Here is a 22771-nt window from a genome sequence, read left to right on the forward strand (position 1 = left end):
TATCACAAGTAGCCGTGTGTTAATGGTAAAGATATTACTCTTTCATTAGAGATGAGATTTTGCTGAATGACTGTAACTATAAATTTTGCTCATATTGTCCCTCCACTCCCCCATGTGGAATATGCACATGTTCTTACCCCCTCCTGGTTGAACTTCTAAGGTCCAGGTAGACTGCACACCTCAACTCCTTTGTTCCTCACTTCCCCCACCTCACCCCCCCCCCCCACAGTCTGCAGACACAACTACCAGAGGCCGTTCTTTCCCACTCTTCCCTCCACGGCTTAAAGCAGGCAGTGCACTGCCATCTCCTGTCCTCCCCCATCCTGTCCCATGATCTTTATTAGCCCCATTAACCCTTCCAAACACAGCCCCCTTACTTGATTTTCAGTGTTTCCTCCCCATTCTCTCTTTGCATCATCAATTTAACTTTGCTCTTCATGAGCCTTCACTCTTGGAGAGAATAAATAAATCACAACATTATTCTCACATCTTTCATGCTGTTATACCGTCTTATTTCCCACTCACCAGTCTACCACTCCCTGGGATTTTTTTGGGTGGTAATTTAATCTCATGTTGGCAGGACAACCCAGCTCGAGGTAGTGACTTAGCACACTCACCTCTAAGCTGTCTATCTTAGGTTTGAATCCCGAACCGGCTCCAACTTGTCGTCCCGGTGTTTCACAGGCAGGGCGATTCATCAACGTGTGTGCCGTCCCTCAGATGGACGTTAAACTGGGTGTCCTGTCTGCCGGCATTAGTTGGTGGACGTTAAAGATCCCACGGTGTCCTTTGTGAAGAGTAGGTGAGCTATCGTCTCCACCATGACCAAATTACAAATTCCTGTCCTAACTTCCTGAGTCGGAGCAGTGTGACCACTCCTCATTTTCATAAATGCCAAGGTGAGCCGATGAAAAAAGCCAGGAATTCACAAGGTTTCGGGAAAGCGATGATAATAGAAAAACCAAGACACCAAGGTGAACAACGAATAGCCAAGATCTTGTGAAAAAAAGCCAAAGAGTGGTCACACTGAGTCGGAGCGGCGACCCGTCTGGGATTGTAGCTCAGTAACTGCTTCGGCAGGACCAACGCCCTGCATTGGGCATGGTAGAGGAGGAGGAGGAGGACGATTAATGTAAATTCGGCATGAACAACCTATCCGATTTTTACATTTAAGAAATGGACCTTTTTTTAAAAGAGGTTGTCATCAGTGGCAAAGTTAATGCGTTTGGCACATTTGATTTGCAAAACTTTCACACCATGAATGTCTGTGTCTGAATTTCCAGGTATCGGAGCATGGGAGCAAATTTCCACGATGAGATTCAAACCGTTCAAGCGCATGCAGGTACGTTGCTAACACCATCCGTGATGCAAGTGTACGTTAAAAACCTCAGGCACGGTACCAAGTTACTACTGGAGATATAAACGTGAATCTCTCCTCTTTTATTTTTATTCTGAATGAAACCGAACGGCGTCCTCAACTAGTTGGTGCGTGCGTGCGTGTGTGTGCGTGCGTGTGCGTGTTTACTGTCTAGCCATTTCTCTTTCTCAAATTTCTTCCTTCATTTCTCGCCGCTGAAGGTGTACATAATTTATGTATTCTCCCCTGTTTGTTTGTTTGTCTGTGAACAGGATATCTCAAAATGTTATGGACAGATTTGAACAAAAGTTGGCAGACATCTTGGGTGTGTGACAACTGCCAAGGACCGATCGTTTAGATTTTGGTTAACATCCGGATGCAGATTCGGCCTATCAGTCGGATACAAAATGTAAACTGTTCAGCCTGACGGAGGTATGCGCTGAAAGAGTGTCGTTCTTGTCTGTTGCTGTATTTGTTTCGTTATTTCATTTATATTTTTATCCGTCAGCCGAGCTACATGTCTGCTTCGTTATGTAGCAAATTGTCTCTCAAGTTATCTTGCAATTTCTCCAATTTTTCTTCTTCTCGTGGAGAATAAACGAATGAGTAAATCACGAGATTTATTTTAACAACTTACGTGCTGTTATAGCGTCTTTTTTTTTCCTGTTCACCAGTTTCCGTAGACATAGCTAAATGCAGTGATTTTGACTTTGTGCACCCGTATCGAACTTTTTGTAACCCGTGCGGTGAAATGTGTGGTTAAAAGAAAAAAGAAAAAAACGTGGCAGTGCCGAATGAAACTGCAGAACAGTACTCTGAAGTTGATATGACCCACGTTTGGCTCGTTTCCTTGAGCAGGTTTTGTGCAGCTGCACTCCTTGCACAGGAAATTGCTTTGAGATTTTATTTCCAAAATAAAAAGCATGACATAAGAATATCCCAAACTGAGTATGCCAAAACGAGATGCGCAGAGAAGCTGGTAGTATGGCCTCGAGGTACGCACACTCGCCTTCAAGCTGCCGAGCCTGTGTTTGAATCCTGACCCAACTGTAAACTGTCATCTTGGTGTTTCACAGACAGGGTGAGTCATCAGTGTGTGTGCCATCCCTCGGGATGGACGTTAAACTGGACATCACGTCTGCCGGCATTAGTTGGTGGACGTGAAAAGACTCCAGAGTGTCCTTCACGAAGAGTAGTCGAGCTATTGCCGGCACCACGGTGAAATTCCAATTCCTGCTCGAAACTGCAGGGGGCACTGCATCATCTGCATCGCCACGCCCTCAGCCAACGATGCTCCTCCACAGCCTTGTGCCTGTATACAGAAGAAGAGGGAGATGTGCAAATAGCTACTGGGAGAATTTGAGTTTGAAAGATGAGAAGTGAGTTTGATGACAACTCTGGCACCTTGTTGGACATACCGCGTGAGGGAAATGCCGACCCACAATCGTGCTCCATCTCCATCTCCCTCGGGTCCGAGTGAACTGTATGTGACTACGACGACTACTTTAACTGCCCAAATTATTCCCACCTTCTAGTGGGGTCGATTAGGGCACATTTATGGCCCAAGTCTTTCATGTACTGCTGGTCGAGGCTGACCTTGCACTGTCGTTGACTCGGACAATAATTTGGAATGTGCTCAGGGTGCTGACGATAGCGTGGGATCTTGAACATCCACTGCTAGCAGATGGGACATCTGATTTAACATCCTTCTGACGGATAAAGCTCTGCATGCGAAACACCAAAGAGAAAGATTATGCAGTAGCTTGGCCAAGATTAAAACCCGGGCAAAACAGCTCAGAGGTGAGTGTGCGTACCTCTCGTTTATCCTACCAGCCATGAATTGACTCGACATCGATGGGTATGTATTATGTATTTATTACCCTGCATAGGCGAAGTGAAAAGCAGGGTTGAGCAATTGGTTCATATATCCATCCGTCCGTCTGCTGGCTGTCCTCAAACGTCAGTTTATGATCGAGGAACAACTTGATTTAAATTGAATGTTATATTTTGAACATGAATCAGAAAACGAACTTGTAGTTTAGCAGTACTTTGTCTCTGAATTTGTCCCGATTGTGTATGTGCAGGAAGGAGTGAGATAAAAAAAAATATATACTGTATTTTTTTACCTCTACCTGTCCAGCAGTGAAACAAAATTGAAAATCATTCCAAACAGGAAAGTTTCCGTTTTTAAGGACTTCAGAAAGGACACGAACAACAGACACGACGAAATAACATAACTTTCTAAATAAGGTGGTGTCATAGACACTGCGTCAGTGGTGGTAAATTCCAGAATTAGTTTATTTGTACAACCTTTAAAATCTTTATTTTATTTAAATTATGTACTTGAACCCTGCAGAACACAAATCGCCTCCGTGCACTTCCAAAACTCTTCCGTTTAGCATTACTTGGGGACATTAAATAACATGGTGTCTAAGACTACTTCAATAGCACGAAACTTCCAGAATTTTCTTGACGACTTTTTAAAATCATTATTTTACTAAAATTGAAGTATATACTTGAACACCATGCAGGTAACGTGTTCTATGAACCCTCTCGTTCGTATATTTTACACATCTACTTTTGTTAATTGCTGTGATCTTCTTTTCCTCTATTCTTCTCAAGGTCTGGGATGCTTGTTCAGACGCACTCATTACGTTCGACAAAGAGGACTTTGTTGAGGATTTGGCATTCATTGTGGAGAACGATGTTGTCATGACCGCTCTCACGAAGCAGTTGGAGTCGATCAAAGGTGAGAGGGAGTGAGAGCAGTAAGTTAGTCTTTCATTTTAAAATTTAATCAAAAACTAAAACTCCTTGAGAACTTTAAAATCGTTTTAAATAATACCACTGTCTCTCGTTTCCTATCTCCTATCTACGCATCGTCTCCAAACTTCGTGGGTATACCGAACAATGTCTTGCAATCATGTTTACGGATTGTAAAATAGGAAGATGGGGACAGGGGACATTGTACAGGGCATGTGATGAACTGAGATTGTAAATATATCTGTCATGTTCCCACGTGGATTGAACACGTGCACACCGGTGGCATTCACCACGCGTTCCATCCCTTCATTTTCTCATTGGTACACTGCACTCCAGCATTCTTTCTTCCACTTCTCCAAACGCACCTCTGCTTCCTGAGCATGTGGATTGGATAACAGATGGATGATGTTCATGCTGTAACCTATCTTCTATTATCCAATCCTTCCATGAGCCTCAACCTTTGTATATTCAAAATATGCTGATAATCCCTCCCCAATCACCACCTCGCCACTTTTATCCTGTTCTTCCTCTTTTTGGAATCTTTGTGTTCCACAGCTTTTAAAATCATCTCTCAAAGTATTTATCTTCGCGTTCCACAGGTCCTTTCTGGTATATTTGTTCCCATCCACGTCCTCGATTATTTGGTTTAAACCCGACGTAGATAAGAGCATTAAATGTTGTGGAATTTGGAAATTGACGTGTCAAGTGTTCTTTCAATGACATCTTACATCGAGTGTGTCAGCCTCAAATGTGTACATAACGGCTCGATCGGTGGATGCAGACCAGGTGAACGTATTGTACAAGAGTCGCGTGGTGAAGTACACGTGGCCTGCAGCTACACCTGAGAGTGAGGAATTGGACGAGTGGACATCCGAGAGTGTGGAGCAAACTATGGAAGGACCGGATGAACCGTGCCCGTGGGTGAAAGTGGAGCTTGCAGACGGAAAGGTCTTGCAAACGAGGCTGTTGGTATGTTTGTTCCTTCATCCGATACCAAATAGTATCGGATTTAGTGTCTTGGACAAAAGCAGGGATTTAGTGTCTGGTCGTGTTGCTTTGAATGGCCTCCCCCCCCCCACCCAACACCCTTTAGGACCGTTGACACGATGTTGATCTGCCTTTACCTCTTATTGGCAATACACACTAACTGAAGACACTCTCCTTCCTCATAACAACCCACCCCTTCCATCCACAACTCAAGCAAATGATGCTGAGATTCCATGCGTTTTGATATCAAATTAACTGCTATTTTCTTTTTTTTAAGATCGTATCCCCTTGGAAGGATTCATGATGTTTTCACCAATTAGCACTTTAAACAGTATATACTCACTCCAAATTTCCATTCAGTGCGAAAAGCAAAAACATTCTATCATGTGATTATTATTTTTTTGCCAAATAAAATTCCAACTGATGATTATAATCAGTCCATTTATCCTCCGTCCTCCATTTATTGGTGGCGGTCTGAAGAATAATCCTCAGTCGAAGCAGGCCACTGAGAGAGAGAGCTTGATCCACCGTTGGCCAATGGAGTCTCCCGATTATCCACTGTTGCTGGAAGAAATGGTGGGCAACGTGATGTCCACTCGTTTTGGGCACCTCGAGGTCGTGTATACGTTTAGCAAACTCTGGTGTCGCGTCATCGGTGCAACACCACGAGGCAAAAGGTCGGAGAATGCTGATTGGCGTGTTGTGCTCCAGAAATAAATCCCTCAGTATTCCCACACCCCTCGGGTGTTTCTTGCACCAGTAGCATTACATACACATTCTTCTGTGAAGTCTAACGACACGCCAATTGTAAATCCAAGGGAGTTATTCCCGAGCTTTTGATCGAATACCTGCTTTTGACGTCTCGAGGGAATGCTTTCTCGCAAGCCTTTTTTTTTTTAACGTCGGCAAGCACTGATCTGCCGTGAGGGGTTTCATAATCGTAATATCGCAGGATCGTTGGATGTCGTACGCAGATGTAGACACAAGTAGTAGTGTTCATACAGAAGCCTTCGGCCATTTATTCATTCCCAAAGAAGCTTCAAGAAAGTTCTTTAATCGCTTTGTAAAGCTCCTCAAAGCTCCGTGAAACTGAAGGAATGATGTTGTTTTGTGACAACAATACTTCAGAAATGCATTGGAGTGCCACGATAAATCAAACGAACAGGAAACAGACCTCAGATGGCGTCGAAGTACGTTATGCAAGTGGCAGGAATGTACGTGACGCGCAATACGTTGACATGAAAATGCGTACAATATACATTCCAATCTTTCTTCATTAACAAGTAGCACTTGTATGTAGATAAAACGTAGAATGGGCCTGGTCACACCGATGGCCTCGTGGCTCGATATGAACCTCAGAACGCAATGTAAGCTTCGCAGAGTGATGTCAGCCTGCACCAGCTGTAAGCTTCACAAAGAGCCTGAAGCTTTTAGCTTCCCAGAATGCTTCTGCATCTGTTCTGAGCTGCGCCCAGAGCATTAATGGTATTGTAAATACCATTATTATTTACATTATTTAGATAGAAATAATAGAACATTATTTACTAACCGACAAATGTCATGACTGACATTACACCTTTGAATGTACAAACCAAATGGGTGGCGTGATAGATACATGGATCCTCACTTGGCCACCGTTTTGCTGAATTTCTACTTGAAGGCATAAGAGGGATCGCCACAGAACATCGTGATGGACGGCCGCCCAAAAATGGGGAAGTGTTCAGCGGTCGCACGGATCTTCTCAACTTCACATTAACGCCAGTCCTGACCGAGTTTGATAATTCATAAACAAGTTTGAGAAACTCGTGCTCACTTGCCTCGCCGGTCATGCAGCACAGCAAGACTGCACTTTTAACCTCATGACCATTCCATCACGGATTGGTAAATGCAAAAAAAAAGGCACCAACGAACACACACCGGCTTCGTAAATATCATTATTCCATTGACGTACCATGGTTTCACCCTGTTGGCGTATTTGGAGTAAGTGCAGAGCTGCTATCCGAGTGGAACAAAATGTGTGTCGTATTGAGTGAAACGAGCAACGGAGTTAAGGATTTTTATATTCATAAAATATATTTGTTGTGCCAGTACACTCGATTATTATTCTTATGTTTTCTGTCTGAGTGTACGTCTGTTATCTCCAACCTACATTGTCGTGTGTACAATGTGTGTTGTTTGCCCCTTCACATCCGAAGAAGGCCCTTCACATGAAACCTTGAACCATTTGGTCAATTGGTTTATTGTGCAGAAGCTGCTGAATTGGACAGCAACCCCACTCTAAGGTATCAAGCAGTGCAACCAACCAGGTGTCAAGGAACCTGCAAGAAGACCAAACCACTTGCAACCGGCAGTTCAGGCAGGAATTTGTCATTTATCCAGGGTGCTGCTGACTGTTCGCGAAGGACACCATGGGGTGTTTAACATCCACCAAGTAATGCCAGCAAATGTGACGCACAGTTTAACGTCCATCCGAGGGACGGCACACACATGGATGAATCGCCCTGCCTGTGAAACATCGGCATGACAGTATATATCTGGGTCGGGATTCAAACCCTCTCATCTCATAGGTGAGGGTGCATACATCTAGGCCATCCTGTCAATCCTCTAAGTGTGTCTGTAAGCTCTTCAGTGAGCCTTAGATACTGTAAAAAGTTTTTTTGTTTGTCTGGGAGATCTCGGAAGACCCCACAAAAACATTTGTTCGATTCGATGTGATTGGCAGATAGCAGCAGACGGAATCAATTCATTGGCTCGCGAGTCTTCTGGGATTCGCACCATCCGATGTGACTACGACCAGACGGCCATTGTTGCGACGTTGCACCTTGCCGAGGTGACGTGGGTAAATGCACTGTCTCCTCTACAGAGAACCTTTTTGTGGCATAAGTTCTGTAAAAGAGATTGCTCAATTGCTCGTTTTCTTTTTTGGCCACTATTTTAATAAACGTACAAAGGGGACTCGAAAATCCTGCCATTAGTGTGTATGTAATATGTAGATGGCCCTTTTACAGATAAATTATACTCGTGAAAAGCGATGATTTAATAATCGATTTAATGTATTTTCATTTCCAATTGAGAGTTGGTCGAGTTGACCAATCGTGTTAATGGTGCCCCAGATATGGGAAACTGTTCAAGGCTGTCAAAACAAAGTTCACGTTCCAAGGTACCTTTACAATCAGGTTGCGTAACTTTAAACTACCAGACCCAGTGGCATCATGTTAGAACGTCCACCCTGAGTCTGGGAGGTCGGTGGTTCGAACCCCGGCCGAGTCGCACCAAAGACTTTATTTTAAATGGTATGTGCTGCATCCTTCCTTGATGCTCAGCATTTAAAAGGCAGCAGCTTCGGCAGGATCAGCACTGTACTAAGAGTGTAAGGTACATCAACATCTACCGGAAATGAACCACATGTTAGTCTCACCCTATTTGTGCTTGCAGCATTGTGATGATCGTTCCTTCCATCCCGCAGCCAACAGAAAACAACGTTGCTTGGCAGCGTTTTCTCCCCAGTGGTCCGATTGCTATGCTGCCCGTAAGTCGTAGTGCACGGTCATTTGTCATTGTGAAGTACACAATGACATGAGAGTCGACGTTGTTGCTCTTGGTTGTGATGCAATCGCACCGCAGTGATATGTTTTCCCGACACGTTGCGGTGTGAATTTGTGTTCCTAAAGCATTATCTTCTGTCTACAGATCAAAACTATTTTATGTATTAATTGCATGTTGCAAAGGCGTATAAAGTCTCTTTTTTATTTTTTGAACCCCCCCCCCCCCCACTCAATCTCCCAAAAAGCTAAGTGAAGACTTGAGTTCCCTTGTGTGGTCAACGTCCCCTCACCATGCCGAGGAGCTGATGGACATGTCGGAGGAAACATTTGTTGACGCCATCAACTCTGTGTTCGTACGTGGCAAACACCAACTTTGTACATCTTAACGCTGTTGTAAGCTTGGCTTTGTGTATTTAACATATTCTTCACATGTTTGAATAATTGCATCCATTTTATTGTGAATCTCCATCGAGAAAGATTGGCTGTACTTGGTTTTGATGCTCGCTCCACACCAAACTTCTTGTATACTCGTACAGTGGACACTCTTTAATTTAATTGATACTAATGCGGGCCCGTACGTGCGTGGCCGTATGTGCAAAAAAAATCCAACCTTAATTTTTCGTGCGTAAACAAATGAAGCTAGGGAGGCGTGGTTTGGTGCACGGATGCAGGCGATCCTAATCCATATGCGTGAATATTTTCCCGCCTGCAGAGGCTGTCAGTCGCCGACAGACTGCTGATGAGTGAGGAAGTGTAAGTGAGCGCCGTCGGATTTTCGTTTTTGACAAAATGATGGATCACTGTGGTCTCATCGCCAGTGATCACTGTGTCGAAGAAGTTGGGATCGCTGTTCACAGTCTCCAGCATGTCCTGTGCGATCTCCAAACGGAGTTGCTTCTGCTCGATCGTTAGCAGCTTTGGCACGAACTTCGCTAAGATTCTCCTGAGCCAAAATCCTCAGTCACAATGGAATGAACGGATCCAATGCTGACGCCCGCCTCGTCTGCAAGTTCTCTGATCGTGATTCGACGATCCTGCATCAGCAGGGTCCTCACTTGGTCAATGACTATCTCATTTCGGGATGTTGAGGGCCTACCAGAACGTGCTTCACTTTCCACTGATGTGCGACCATCTTTGAAGCGGTTGTACCACTCTTTTATCTGTGTGGTGCCCATTGCTTCGTTCCCGAAGGCCTGTTGAATCTTGCGGATCGTTTCCACTTGGGAATCGCCAAGCTTTACACAAAATTTGATGCAGTATCGTTGTTCAAGTTTTTCCGTCATTTTGTCAAAAACGAAAATCCAACAGCGCCCACTTACACTTCCTCACTCATCGGCGGTCTGTCGGTGACTGACAGCCTCTGCAGGCGGGAAAATATTCATGCATACTGATTAGGATCACCTACATACGTGCACCAAACCACGCCCCCCGAGCTTCATTTGTTTACGCATGAAAAATTAAGGTTGGATACTTTTTGAATACACCTCGTACACCGCATTTTCCGCTGTATAAACTGCACTTTTTTATCGCCGAAGGAGAATGATGATGTTTTTTGGAGCCTCTTTTTTCATTATTACCCTCGCCGATGGAGAGGGTATTGCATTTGGGTCCCTTTGTTTGTTTGTCTGCTTGGACTCACAGAACTTTCGTGTTTCTCCACAACCACTTGTCAGATTGAGATGAATTTCTCACCATTGGTGCGACAACTCGTATGGAATGTTTTAATGATAATTACGACGTCATAGGTCACGTGGCAGCCATATTGGACAAACTGAAAAACTTTGGACCTCTATCTCTGACACCGCACCATGGAAAAAATAGCAAGTACTCATGGGGAATGTATGACACTTTTTTTATGATGTCATAATTGCACATGTGGAATGCTACATCCGATCAGTATGAACATTTTTGAGGGTCATCTTTGGATAAAAGTGGACCACAAAAAAAAAAAAAATTCATGACTTCATCAGTCACGTGATTCGGTCGTCTTTGTTTAAAATTTTTTTTTTTTTTTTTTTTTTAAAGAACCTTCAAAAATCTTCTCTGAAATGGCTGAACATATCGATGTGAAACTTTACACATATGACCACCTATCCACGAGGAACAAAAGGTTCCTACATATGATGTCACATGGCACAAGGTTTGCCAGCAATATTGGATTTACCCGAAAACTTATTAAAAAAATCTTATTCTCCAGAACGGCTGGACTGATCGAGTGGAAACTTCACACAAATGTTTCCCAAGGTATGCGTGTACAAGTTTGTTCAGGAATAATTGATGTCACATGGTTTGGCAGCCATATTGGATTTCAGAAAAAAATATTAAATAATGTTTTCTCTGGAACCACTTCAGCAATCGACGTGAAACTTCACAATCATAATCTGATAGTGATGAGGAATACATGTTTTAAATTTAAACTTCATCAGACACATGGTCTGGCAGCCATAATTATTTAATTTTTTGATCTGGGATCTTCCTGTTTTTTTTTTTTTTTTTAAGGCTCACTTGGCTGTGCCTGGATGGGTTTGAAGGTAGAGGAGTAGCAGCTCAAATGTGAATCCTATGCAGGTTCTTCCTGATGACTTTATCTTTGCTTTTTGCTTGTTTGGGTTCCTTCTGATTATTCCAATGAAGGACTGTACCTATTTGGTCTTCCATCTCATTTGAATTGAATTTATTTTAATCCCATTCTAAATTCAATTGAATAATAATAAAAAACGTCATGGGTCAGGTGTCCGATCAAAGCGGGACATCTTGGTACACGGTCGTCACTGCCAGCAGTTATAATTATATCTCTAATTAATTACTTAAACACCAGTACACAAACACCACACAAAATACACCACACTAAAGTCCTGGCAAGGGTCTGCAATCTCTCATTGCTCTTTTTCTTGTTTATTTTAATCAACCATCCCAAAAAAATTAAATAAATAAAAAACTCAACTGAGACTGAAGTAAGCTGTGCAGTGAAACTGCTTGAAACTGCACTGCTTGAAAAGTAGTCCCATGGGGGACTGACGGTCACTTCCCTAAACTAAACAACAAACTAGAAATGAACAAAGCACGGTGGGTTAGAAAGGTTCTTCGTCTTTTTCATTTTGATGGAAGGAGGAACATACGGTTTATTGAAACGGTTTAAACCAATTAAAAAAAATCCACATCTTCGTGTCTAACTCTTGCACCATTCATTGAATCCATCATTTTCCCAATGTCGATGCTGAGTTTTTATAACTTCTACCGAGTTAGATCAGATCGTTGATATTAGATATTAGTATGATTATGACGACGACGACGATGATGATGTTGGAGGAGAGGGTGGAGCGGGTAAAGCGTGAGTGGGGAAGGCGATTCAGTGAACGGGAAAGCAGTATTTGCTTGATGACAAAGGCTTCTGCAGCATTGTCACATGGAGAAGAGTAACACGATCCTTAACGATCCTACTTTGAACCACGATCTTCCCGACTTGGAGTGTAAGGTACGAGATGGCATCTTCTTCCAGAATAATCCTGTCTCGTTGGTGTTAAAAAATCCCTGCTCCGTCATAAATCCCTTCGCCTCTGTTTCATGAGCTGCAGTTGAGAATGTGTTAAAGAAGGGGGGGTGGGGTGGTGGGTCGAGTACGGATGTCAGAGAATAAGGTTTGAATACGGAGTTGGAAAATGAAGGTTTGCGAATTTGAAGGAAAATGAAGGTTTAAGAATGAAGAAGAGTACAATGGGGAAGGTTCAACTTAAAATTATTCACCCAGTCATGGCGGCTCGTACAGGTGCCGCATTTTCACCTCAAGCCAATCGATCAACAACTCAATCTTTTCGCCCAACATTATAACCTTTCTCTGCCTTTTGGCACAACGAACTTTGTCCATCGCTTTATGTTTGGGCTCATTAAGAACAATGCACGAGAAACAACACAAGGCTCGTAATGAGAAGTAATCGTTCACACACGGGATGCAAACAATGACTACCTCAGCTCAAAAACGGCGATTGTTCGAAATTAAATCCCACAATAACGAAATGGGAACACAATCGGTGGCCCGCGATTAGTCAAACCCCGTGATATTAGAACTTGCGATATTTGAGGGTTTACTGCATTTTAATTGGATACAAATATTTAACACTCCATTTCTCACTTTCGTTCTGGCCGGAATGTAGCCAAAGGCGATGTTTTAATCATTGTATTGTAATCCTAATGTGACAATTTTCACAACTTTATGCAGTGGAGCGATTCACAACGCTCGGAGTTCACAGACACTGCAAGTTCTGCATTCCGCTCTGCTCTTTCGCTCATCCTGCCAACGGGCAGCTCGGTTCGGCAGCTACCACCCAGTGTGGCTTCCATCGATCCTGGAAGTCGTGCAACCTTTCCTCTGGGGTTAGGCCATGCCACGGACTACGTTGCACCTCGTCTTGTCCTTGTTGGGTAAGTTCATGTATGACAACGGCATTGAAAAAAATAAAAAAATTCATTAATTTTTGCAGCCTTTATTTGCTATAGCTGATGGGTCCTCATTGTTGGAACTATGCAGATTATTTTCGTGCAAAATTACACCTTAAGGCCTGCCTTGCTCACCCCACCCATGCAGTGATGCAGCGCACAGAGTGCATCCTCTGGCCGGGCAGGGTGTCAACTTAGGCTTTGGTGACGTGGCCGCTCTTCGGGACCTGCTCAGTCTTGCTATCTATGATGGCAGAGAGTTGGGTAAGTGGTGGACTGTCACTTTTCCCTTCATGTGGATATTTAAAAGATCAGGTGGACAAGTCAGAATAAGTAGGCTGTACTTGATATACCAACTGTCCAGTTTATCATGGCAATCCTCGTGCGATTATTATTTTAATATAGCAGCAAAGGGTTATTTAATTTTAAAAAATTGTGTACTCGACCTTCCATCTGTAAAGCCTTTGATCAACACTGGATTGGTTAATAACAATACATAATACTATCGAATGAAAATGCACTCAACTTATGGATTCGTCATCTCTTTGTTTGATGGATTCTCAACCACAGCCATCACATAGCATTATTCGGAGTCTTGTTTGTCAATTCCCATGGTCCATGGCAAATTGAACACACGAGAAACGCCCGTTCCAATCGGGGGAGCAGCTTGAGGGGGCGGTGGGGCAAATATATTTAAGTGCCGTGGCTAATAATCTCCTGCGTCTGCAGCAGGGGTCAGTAAACCACTTGCAATGTGGCATGTGTACAGGTGAAAATCGGAGGTCATCTCCGCCACCCTCATGATTGGGGAGGGAGGGGGGGGTTGTACCCTTGACCTTACCCTGAGTACTACCAACACGTATGCAAAATTTGGTGATTGGCCAAGCCCTGTTTTTATTTATTTCTGATTATCAGACTACACACATGCAGAGGATTTCATTATTTAATACTGGGGGGGACGGTGGGGGTGGGGGTACCCAGCACTTTACGAGTGGGTAAGCTTTTCCCGGCGGTGGCTTTTGGACGTGTTGTACATTGAAAAGCTATGGGGTTATTGGCCTCTTGGTGGTTACCTTTTGCCTGTGGGCCGGTGGCAGTACTGGCTGGGCCCACTTCCCAATGTGCACTTTATAGCGGGCTTTAGTGCCCTCAAAATGGACGTCAACGCCAACATGTGGGAGCTTCATACCTTGCCCAGTTTTTGAAATGTCTACACCAAAAATTTATAGCGTCTCATTGTTCCAGTTTGACCGAGAAAGAGTAACGTACAAACACACAAACATTTGAAATCATTGAAGAATAGCAAAGGTACCCCGCAATGTCTGGTCTTACAACAGCCTTAATTAGAAACGCACCAATTGTCCTGATCACCCGAAATCATCACAACTTCATTAAATAATTCAAAATCCGTTTCGTTGTCAGATAATCAGAACACACTCTGTAAACTATAAAGATATATGGATCAACATCGCTTATTTTAAAGTTTTTGCAGGGTGTATATTCGGAGAAGCTGGCTGAGGTGGTAACCTTTTTTTTGTCTACAAACTCTGCTTTCACCGTTGAGAGTTATGTCCTTAGATGAACAGTAAAATTATCTTGAAATCTATATATTGCTTGTGTTTGTAATATTTTCGTTTTTTGAATAATTAGTGATTAGCACATTTGAGAGGTCATTCCTTCACCGATCTTTGTAATGTCCTGATCAAGTTATTTATCCATCTGATAAAAAAATTTGATGATCAGAGCTCACCATCTCACCAAATATATCGGTATCTGGATTGAAATCCGAAAAAAATTGGGCTTCACATGAAGTATTGTACATATGTGGATCTACCCTCGGAGATGACGACAGGTGGTGCCTCGTGTGTTTAAATTATGAATTGTGAGAAAATGACTGCTTGAAACCCCCGAGTGAGGTGCGTCGTCAAAAAGTTATGTCACGATTAACCTTGGAAGCTCAGAAGAATAGGGTCACAAACAAACAACGTTTCATTTGCTTTTATATAAAAGATAGTAGGATTTTTGTTAAATCTTCCAACCTCTAAAATTCAAACCATTTGTGGAAACTGATTGAGCGACCATTGCTTTGCAAACATTTCTGTGCTTTAAATAAGTTCTTGCAATTGCCATCTATTTATTAATTTTTATATACAATGTCAAGTCTTGTGGAAGAGTGAGACGACGACGAAGGATGGAGGGGTATCGTACTTGACGGCAAGACAGTGGGGAGCAGGTGGATATCGAGCACTGATGGTTACTTGTGTATATAAACAGGGTAGAACAGTTCAAGGGTGAGGATTCAAGATGGGGTTACACTGCCATCTAAAAACGTGAGAAAGGGGCAGATTTAGAGACACGGAGATGATCCACAGACAGGAGAAAAGTAGCGTGGGTGTAGAGATTGAAGTCGAGTAAATGAGGGGTTATTGGAGGAATCCGTGCCTGCTTGAAGGGCTGGCGATGTGACATGGTAGTGGGATACGGAGATGTCACTGACCACTCTGTGATGCGTGAGCAGCAATCCTTGAGCCAGTTTCTCGGTGTGTGATGCTGATGATGGGCAGGATTTTGTTCTTCAACACATCAGAGAGAGATGGCATGCCAGGGGTGCCAGCAGACCTGACAATAATACTCGCACATGCCTCACGGATTAAACGGTGAGAAGCTCGAGGTCCAAAGGAAGGACCTCGCTCTTCGGCTCGCTTTGGAGATTACCTTGGAAGTGTTTGTTGTTCAGGATAGATAGTGCTTGATCAATTTTTTTTTTCACACAGCATTTGAAACGCTTTCACTTCCTCCAGTTGGTGACACACAAGTAGATTGACGGATTGACTTGTTGATGCTTCCGGAGAGAAACGGTGAGAATGAGAGACTTGTCTGGGATAAATACAGGATCAATTCCTGATATTCGAAGTCTGCTTTGAGGGATTTGGCTTTCATCATCCTGAGGATGTGGAACGGTTTTACCAATGGTAGAATCATCTGCGAAATGGTCCATGTGTTTACCAAAGTTGGAGATCGAATATGAACATTCAGAATGCGAACCAGTCTCAACTAGAAGGCCAAATGAAATGGTTCCATCAAGCCATACACAGTGTGCGTGCATAAAGGAATGGAGATTGGTTTGATGAGAAGACCATGGAGTCAAAAGGCTTAAGGTGTCAAGGGGAAGAACTTTGACTTCCTGTTTAAGGTTCAGAGCCTCCATCCATTGCTGGGAGAAGCTGCATATCGAGAGCAGAGTGACCATGACGAGAAAGAAAATAAATGGTCATTGATTGGAGAAATGGCAATGTTGATCGCAGATTGCAAAATGATGTTGGAAGGCCAAATGATTTGTACTATATTTTGATAGAAATGCTAACATAAGGAAAGGCATACTTTCGTATTGCAGACATGTCGACCCTCTTAGTATTTGCATGACGTGTTCATTGCGTTAGTCCGTACGTACATCCATCCTAATTTTCTGTTTTTAGCTCGCCTGTTTGAAGAACAGATAGTTATAGTGATACCCCCGGCGTGAGCGTCAGCGTGAAAATGTTAGTTTTTGGTGCAAGTTATTTTTCCTTTCTAATGTTTTTATCCACCAGTTTTTTTATACGCCCGATATATGTATATATGTATATATATATATGTATATGTATATATATATATGTATATATATATATATATATATATATATATATGTGTATATGTATATGTATATGTATATGTATATGTATATGTATATGTATATGTATATGTATATGTATATGTATATGTATATGTATATGTATATATATATATATATATATATATATATATATATATATATATATATATATATATATATATATATATTGTTGCGGATTCGCGCCCGCCGGCGTGCGAACGGCCACGTAACTCGAATCGCGGCACGTCGCCCACCGGACGGACAATCCAGTCGTGACCCTCTCGGACTAACGCCGGGAACCAGTCACGGGTGGACCTTTCGGCCTCACCACGATCGTGCCAATCGGCCCCCCGCTTGGGATAGGGTTGCTCGCCAAATTCGACCTACCTAAGTACCCACACGGAGGGTAGACCGGTCGATCGCACCTCGCCGCAGGTCGACTTCGGACACGGGCCACTTTAAGCGACCCGTTCCGTACTATCGGGATAACCGAGCGGTGTTATCGTCGGCCCCGACGGTTCGATTAATTATCGGGCGTTTTAGCCCACGACCAACCCTTTACGTGAAGTAAGATGGAGATTCAATGAAAGAAAAGACGAAGCGAAACGGGAAAACAGTTCAACATAATTCACATTTATTTCGCGATGGCACACGGAAAGCACACGTATACAATTACACCAAAAGCAAATGTAAAAGGAGAAGAAACACACAATATTACACAAGAAGCAAATATAAAAGAAGACGACAATGCAGAGCTATCCGACTACAGAGCACACGGCAACACTTATACAATTTTACTTCACAGACGGCGCCGACAACACATATACCCAAAGCAAAAGAAAAGGACCACCCTCAAGGATGAGGCGGGCCTGGGGCCGAGACCGCGTCGGGCCTACCCGTCTGATGATGAGACGCAAAGTGGCGGTGGCGCCCCAACTCCGCGGGCCTCGCGGACAGTGTCTGGTGGGGGTGGGAAAGGGCCCCCTTGTCGCACTATCTCAGCGCGGGGGGAAACAGGAGGGGGTTGTTGATGCTCGGGGGAAAGGAGGATATCTCCCTGTCTCTGGTCACGCGACGAGCGTCTCCACCACGACCTCGGTCGCGCCGCCGGCCTCTCCCTCCGCAGTTCCCCGAATCCGATGCGAGCACCCCCTCAACCGCCTTCGCCGCCGCCGCCTCTCCACAGCTTCGTCCGATCGCCCTCTCCGTCTCCTCTCTTGACTCGTCCCAACTCTTCACTGGCTCCGCGAACTCCCAACTCTTCACTGGCTCCGCGAACTCCCAACTGCGAACTCTTACTTCTCCCCTCCGAACTGAACTGTTTGGCGAGCGCGGCCGTTTATATCCCCCGTGGCTTCGCTCCTTCACCTTTGACCCTTTACCTCCGACCCTTCACCTCTAACTGGCTCCCCATTGGACCGAGGAAAAGTGGGCGTGAATGCTTTTTGATCCATGAATTTGCATATAGCGACCGCACTCCAACGCCCTGGAGGCGGGGCCAAATCGCCCCACGCTCACCGATAGGACGGAACAGAAGTGGGCGTGAGTCGTTTCTGATCCGCCTTCCTCGGAAAGTCTGTGATGTTTCTGAACACGCTGCTCGGTGCGCGCCCTGCACGAGTCCAGTATCGGTGCCCACAAGTGGCGCAAGAATGGTGGTGATGCGATGGTGGCGAGTTGTGACGGTAAAGGTCGTGGCTGTTGTTGTGAAGCGGCGTTGTGGTTGGTGGTTGTTGTGTGATGGCTGTTGAGACGTGGTTGGTGGTGGTAGTAATGGCGGCTGGTCCAAAATAAAGATAGTAAAAGAAAAACGGCTATCTAGAGGGGTCGCAGCCCGAGTGAATGACATTTATTCCCTCGAAACAACGGGTTTGGGCCTAACTACACATATACTTACAGAGATATCTCACCTAAGGGACCTGAATGGTGGTTTGTGAATTTCGTCAACCACAACAATATATATATATATATATATATATATATATATATATATATATATATATATATATATATATATATGTATATGTATATGTATATATATATATATATATATATATATATATATATATATATATATATATAGCCTGGTGTTGGCGCAGTGGTTAGGGCAGCGGCTTGGGATCCAAGAGGTCCTGAGTTCAAGCCCCGTTGAGCCACTGAATTAATACACCATGGGGTTGACTCAGCCTGTCATCCTTCCGAGGTCGGCGAAATGAGTACCAGTATACTGGGCCGGTGTATACCCCGGTTAAAATAGGTGTACCATATCCCTGTGTCGTAAGAGGCGACCAGGGTTGCGTCAGGAAGGGCATCCGGCGTAAAACATGTGCCAAATCACTATGCGGATCATAATGGATGATCCGCTGTGGCGACCCCTAACGGGAGCAGCCGAAAGAAGAAGATACATATATATATATATATATATATATATATATATATATATATATATATATATATATATATATATATATATATATATATATATATATATATATATATATATATATATATATTGTTACGGATTCGCGCCCGCCGGCGTGCGAACGGCCACGTAACTCGAATCGCGGCACGTCGCCCACCGGACGGACAATCCAGTCGTGACCCTCTCGGACTAACGCCGGGAACCAGTCACGGGTGGACCTTTCGGTCTCACCGCGATCGAGCCAATCGGCCCCCGCATGGGATAGGGTTGTTCGCCAAATTCGACCTACCTAAGTACCCACACTGAGGGTAGACCGGGCGATCGCACCTCGCCGCAGGTAGACTTCGGACACGGGCCACTTAAGCGACCCGTTCCGTACTATCGGGATAACCGAGCGGTGTTATAGTCGGCCTCGACGGTTCGATTAATTATCGGGCGTATTCAGCCCACTACCAACCCTTTACGTGAAGCAAGATGAGGATTCAATGAAAGAAATGACGAAGCGAAGCGGGAAACAGTTCAACACAAAGCACATTTATTTGCGATGAACGGAAAGCACACATATTCAATTCCACCAAAAGCACATAGAAAAGAGGAAGACAAAAAGCAAATGCGACAATGCAGATCTAATACCGATTACGCGAGCACACGGCAACACTTATACAATTTTACTTCACAGACGGCGCCGACAACACATACCCAAAACCAAGAAAAAGAACACCCTCAAGGATGAGGCGGGCCTGAGGCCGAGACCGGGTCGGGCCTACCCGTCTGGTGATGAGACGCGGAGTGGCGATGGTGCCTCAACTCCGCGGGCCTCGCGGACAGTGTCTGGTAGGGGGTGGGAAAAGGGGCCCCCTTGGTCGCACTATCTCAGCGCGGGGGGAAACAGGAGGGGGTTGCTGATGCTCGGGGAAGGGAGGATTTTTACTCTGTCTCGAGTCCCGCGACGAGCGTCTCCACCTCGACCAGGTCGCGCCGTCGGCCTCCCTGGTGTGCAGCTCCCGGCACGACGCGAGCACCCCCTCGTCTGCCTTCGCCGCCTCTCCACAGCTCCGTCCTCTTCGCTCCGACTCCAACGCACACGACGACGACGACGACCAACAACCAATTCTTCCTCTTCCCAACTCCACCGACTGCGAAGTCTTAACTCACTGGACTGACGAACGCAGCCGCTTATATAAGCCCCGTGGCTTCGCTCTCTCATCTTTGACCCCCTGCCTTCGACCTTTCACCTCGCTCCCCATTGGCCCGAGGAAAAGTGGGCGTGAATGCTTTTTGATCCATAAATTTGCATATAGCGACCGCCCTCCAACGCCCTGGAGGCGGGGCCAAATCGCCCCTCGCTCACCGATTGGACGGAACAAAAGTGGGCGTGTGTCGTTTTTGATCCGTTTTTGGAGCGGAAAATCCGTGGTTTTGTACACGCTGTTCGGCGCGCGCCCTGCACGAGTCCAACACCGATACCCACAAGCGGCGCAAGAACGGTGGCGATGCGACGGTTGCGAGGTGTGACGTGAAGCGGAGCCGCGGTGGGTGGTTGATGTTGTGGTTGGTGGTGGTAACAATGGCGGTTGGTCCAAAATAAAGATAGTAAAAGAAAAACGGCTATCCTGAAGAGTCGCAGCACGCATAAATGACATGTATTCCCACTAGACAACGGGTTTGGGCCTAACTACACATATACTTACCGAGATACCTCACCTAAGGGACCTGAATGGTGGTTTGCGAATTTGGTAACCACAACACCACCCCCTCCCCTTTTTACAGACTCGTCCCGAGTCGTCAAATTTTCGTGTGCCATCATGTGTAGTTTTCCCCTAGTACATTTTACCTACGGATCCCTGAGTGCGACATTCATGGTATTCGTGTCCCCAAAATAAATAACCTGAGGGCTGCGTAACTACCTAAACAAACTCACTCACACGGACGACTTAAATAAAATTGCCGGCGCTAAGACAGACATGCCGAGGGCGCACTCATATTTACAGTACATCTTACCCTTAACTTACAAATTTTACACTAAACCATGGCCCAGGATCACTGAACTCTGCAAAAGAAAAGCAGTTAACAGGGAGCCAGGCTGCCCACATGCAGTCTCTGGCTCAAAACAATGCAGGTGACAGGGAACGTGGCTGGCTGCTCACACGCAGTCCAAGGCCTTCCCTTTTGAACTGAACGCAGTGAACCACAACGGTGCATGGGCTGCACAACGCAGTCTCCGTGCCAGCTCAAGTGGCACACGCAATGAGCACAACGAATGGATGCATGAACACAAACACGGTGCACGGGCCGCCACTGCAGGCCCGTGTTGTAGCTGCCAACGGGGCAGTTCTCGCAGCTTGAAAACTGTTGCCTTGCGGATCCTGGCGCACATGGAAATGAACAGGGGGGGGGGGCAAAGCAAAAATTGAACGGGGCTGGTGAACAGGGGCAGTGGGCATGGCATGGCAAAGGTAGCAGGCAAACACAGCCCGCCGAAGAAGGCCGCTGCAGGCAAACACAGCCGGCAGATGAACTGGCCGGCACAGGCCTTGAAGAAAAACAGCCAGCAGATGAACTGGCCGGCACAGGCCTTGCAGCACAGCAGCTGCAGACGATCCAGCCGGCACAGGCCTTGCAGCACAGCAGCTGCAGATGAAGTGGGCCGGCCTTTGCCGTTCAGTGGAGGTTGGTGGAGGGAGTGCGGTGGTACTGGCCACTCGGAAGGTGGGCTCGGACCTACCTACCTGTCTCCCTCCCAACCTATCGCCTTTGCCTGTCACTGTACATACCCACTCCCTTAATTTGTCAAACCCCAATTTAGCCCCAACTTATTTATTTTTTTTTATTTTTTTATTTTTACTTCCCCACTATAAATCGTCCCCTAACCCCCTTTATCGTCCTTGTTCGGCTAACCTATCCTGTCACCGAGCCTACTCCCAACCCCTACGTTCCCTTCCCGGAGGGGAATAAGGGAGAGCTAGCGTCCTGTGCCGAGGCCCAACGAAGCCTCAGAATGGCCTCCCCAGAGTTCAGCGATCTAACCCAAAGTGGGTCCAGCGGCCCACAACGAGAGCGAGGGGATGGATGGTGCGGAGGGGTACATCTCCTAATCTACCCTAACCATTTAACTGTTAAACTACTCCGGGGCTTTCAACAAGCGCCTCTCGCTTAAACTATTGGTTCTAACAACCCAGATTCCCGTCGCCTGTGTTGGTGTCCTCACAATTTCGGGCCTCGCCCCCAATTTTCTCTCCGTGCCCTCACACGGTCTCATGGCTGGGACACGTGGCTCCCTTTGGCAGGCACGACCCTCTGCCGAATCTCCGACGATGGCACCCCCGGGCACTACACTGCCTCCGAGCCTACCAGCTCCCTAACACCGGGGAGTGCCCCCCATGGCACCTCCCCTGAAACGCACACGTGGCAGACTGGCTTCCCAGGCCCCTTTCCGAGGGTCACCCTTGCCCACAACACTGCCCACGCGGCTAACGGCGCCCCGGGCCTCCGCACCAAGCAGACGCACCCGTGCCCACTACGCTATCCCGGCCCCCCATGGGCCCTTGGCCTACCGCGGCCGACTAGCCTGGTGCCCGGGGTACCCACTCAGCGATACTCACCTTTCGCAG

At 45.6% G+C, this 22771-nt stretch overlaps 1 protein-coding gene across 5 annotated transcripts in view; it reads left to right on the forward strand.

Annotated features, from left to right (window-relative positions):
- COQ6 (coenzyme Q6, monooxygenase) overlaps window positions 1–22771 on the forward strand; it is a 70742-nt gene that overhangs the window by 24526 nt on the left and 23445 nt on the right. For 2 of the 5 annotated variants that reach the window (XM_085889663.1, XM_085889668.1), the window contains exons 3-10: window positions 1284–1342; window positions 3980–4106; window positions 4902–5089; window positions 7830–7946; window positions 8574–8636; window positions 8898–9005; window positions 12869–13071; window positions 13235–13350. In XM_085889663.1, coding sequence (XP_085745789.1) covers window positions 1284–1342; window positions 3980–4106; window positions 4902–5089; window positions 7830–7946; window positions 8574–8636; window positions 8898–9005; window positions 12869–13071; window positions 13235–13350 — 981 coding nt within the window. The remainder of the gene's footprint in view (window positions 1–1283; window positions 1343–3979; window positions 4107–4901; window positions 5090–7829; window positions 7947–8573; window positions 8637–8897; window positions 9006–12868; window positions 13072–13234; window positions 13351–22771) is intronic. The other 3 variants (XM_085889664.1, XM_085889666.1, XM_085889667.1) reach the window with 3 other exon arrangements.

The sequence above is a fragment of the Eptatretus burgeri genome, chromosome 7, assembly GCF_056783735.1.
Source record: "Eptatretus burgeri isolate ZD-2024b chromosome 7, Ebu_testis_v1, whole genome shotgun sequence".
Taxonomy (NCBI): domain Eukaryota; kingdom Metazoa; phylum Chordata; class Myxini; order Myxiniformes; family Myxinidae; genus Eptatretus; species Eptatretus burgeri.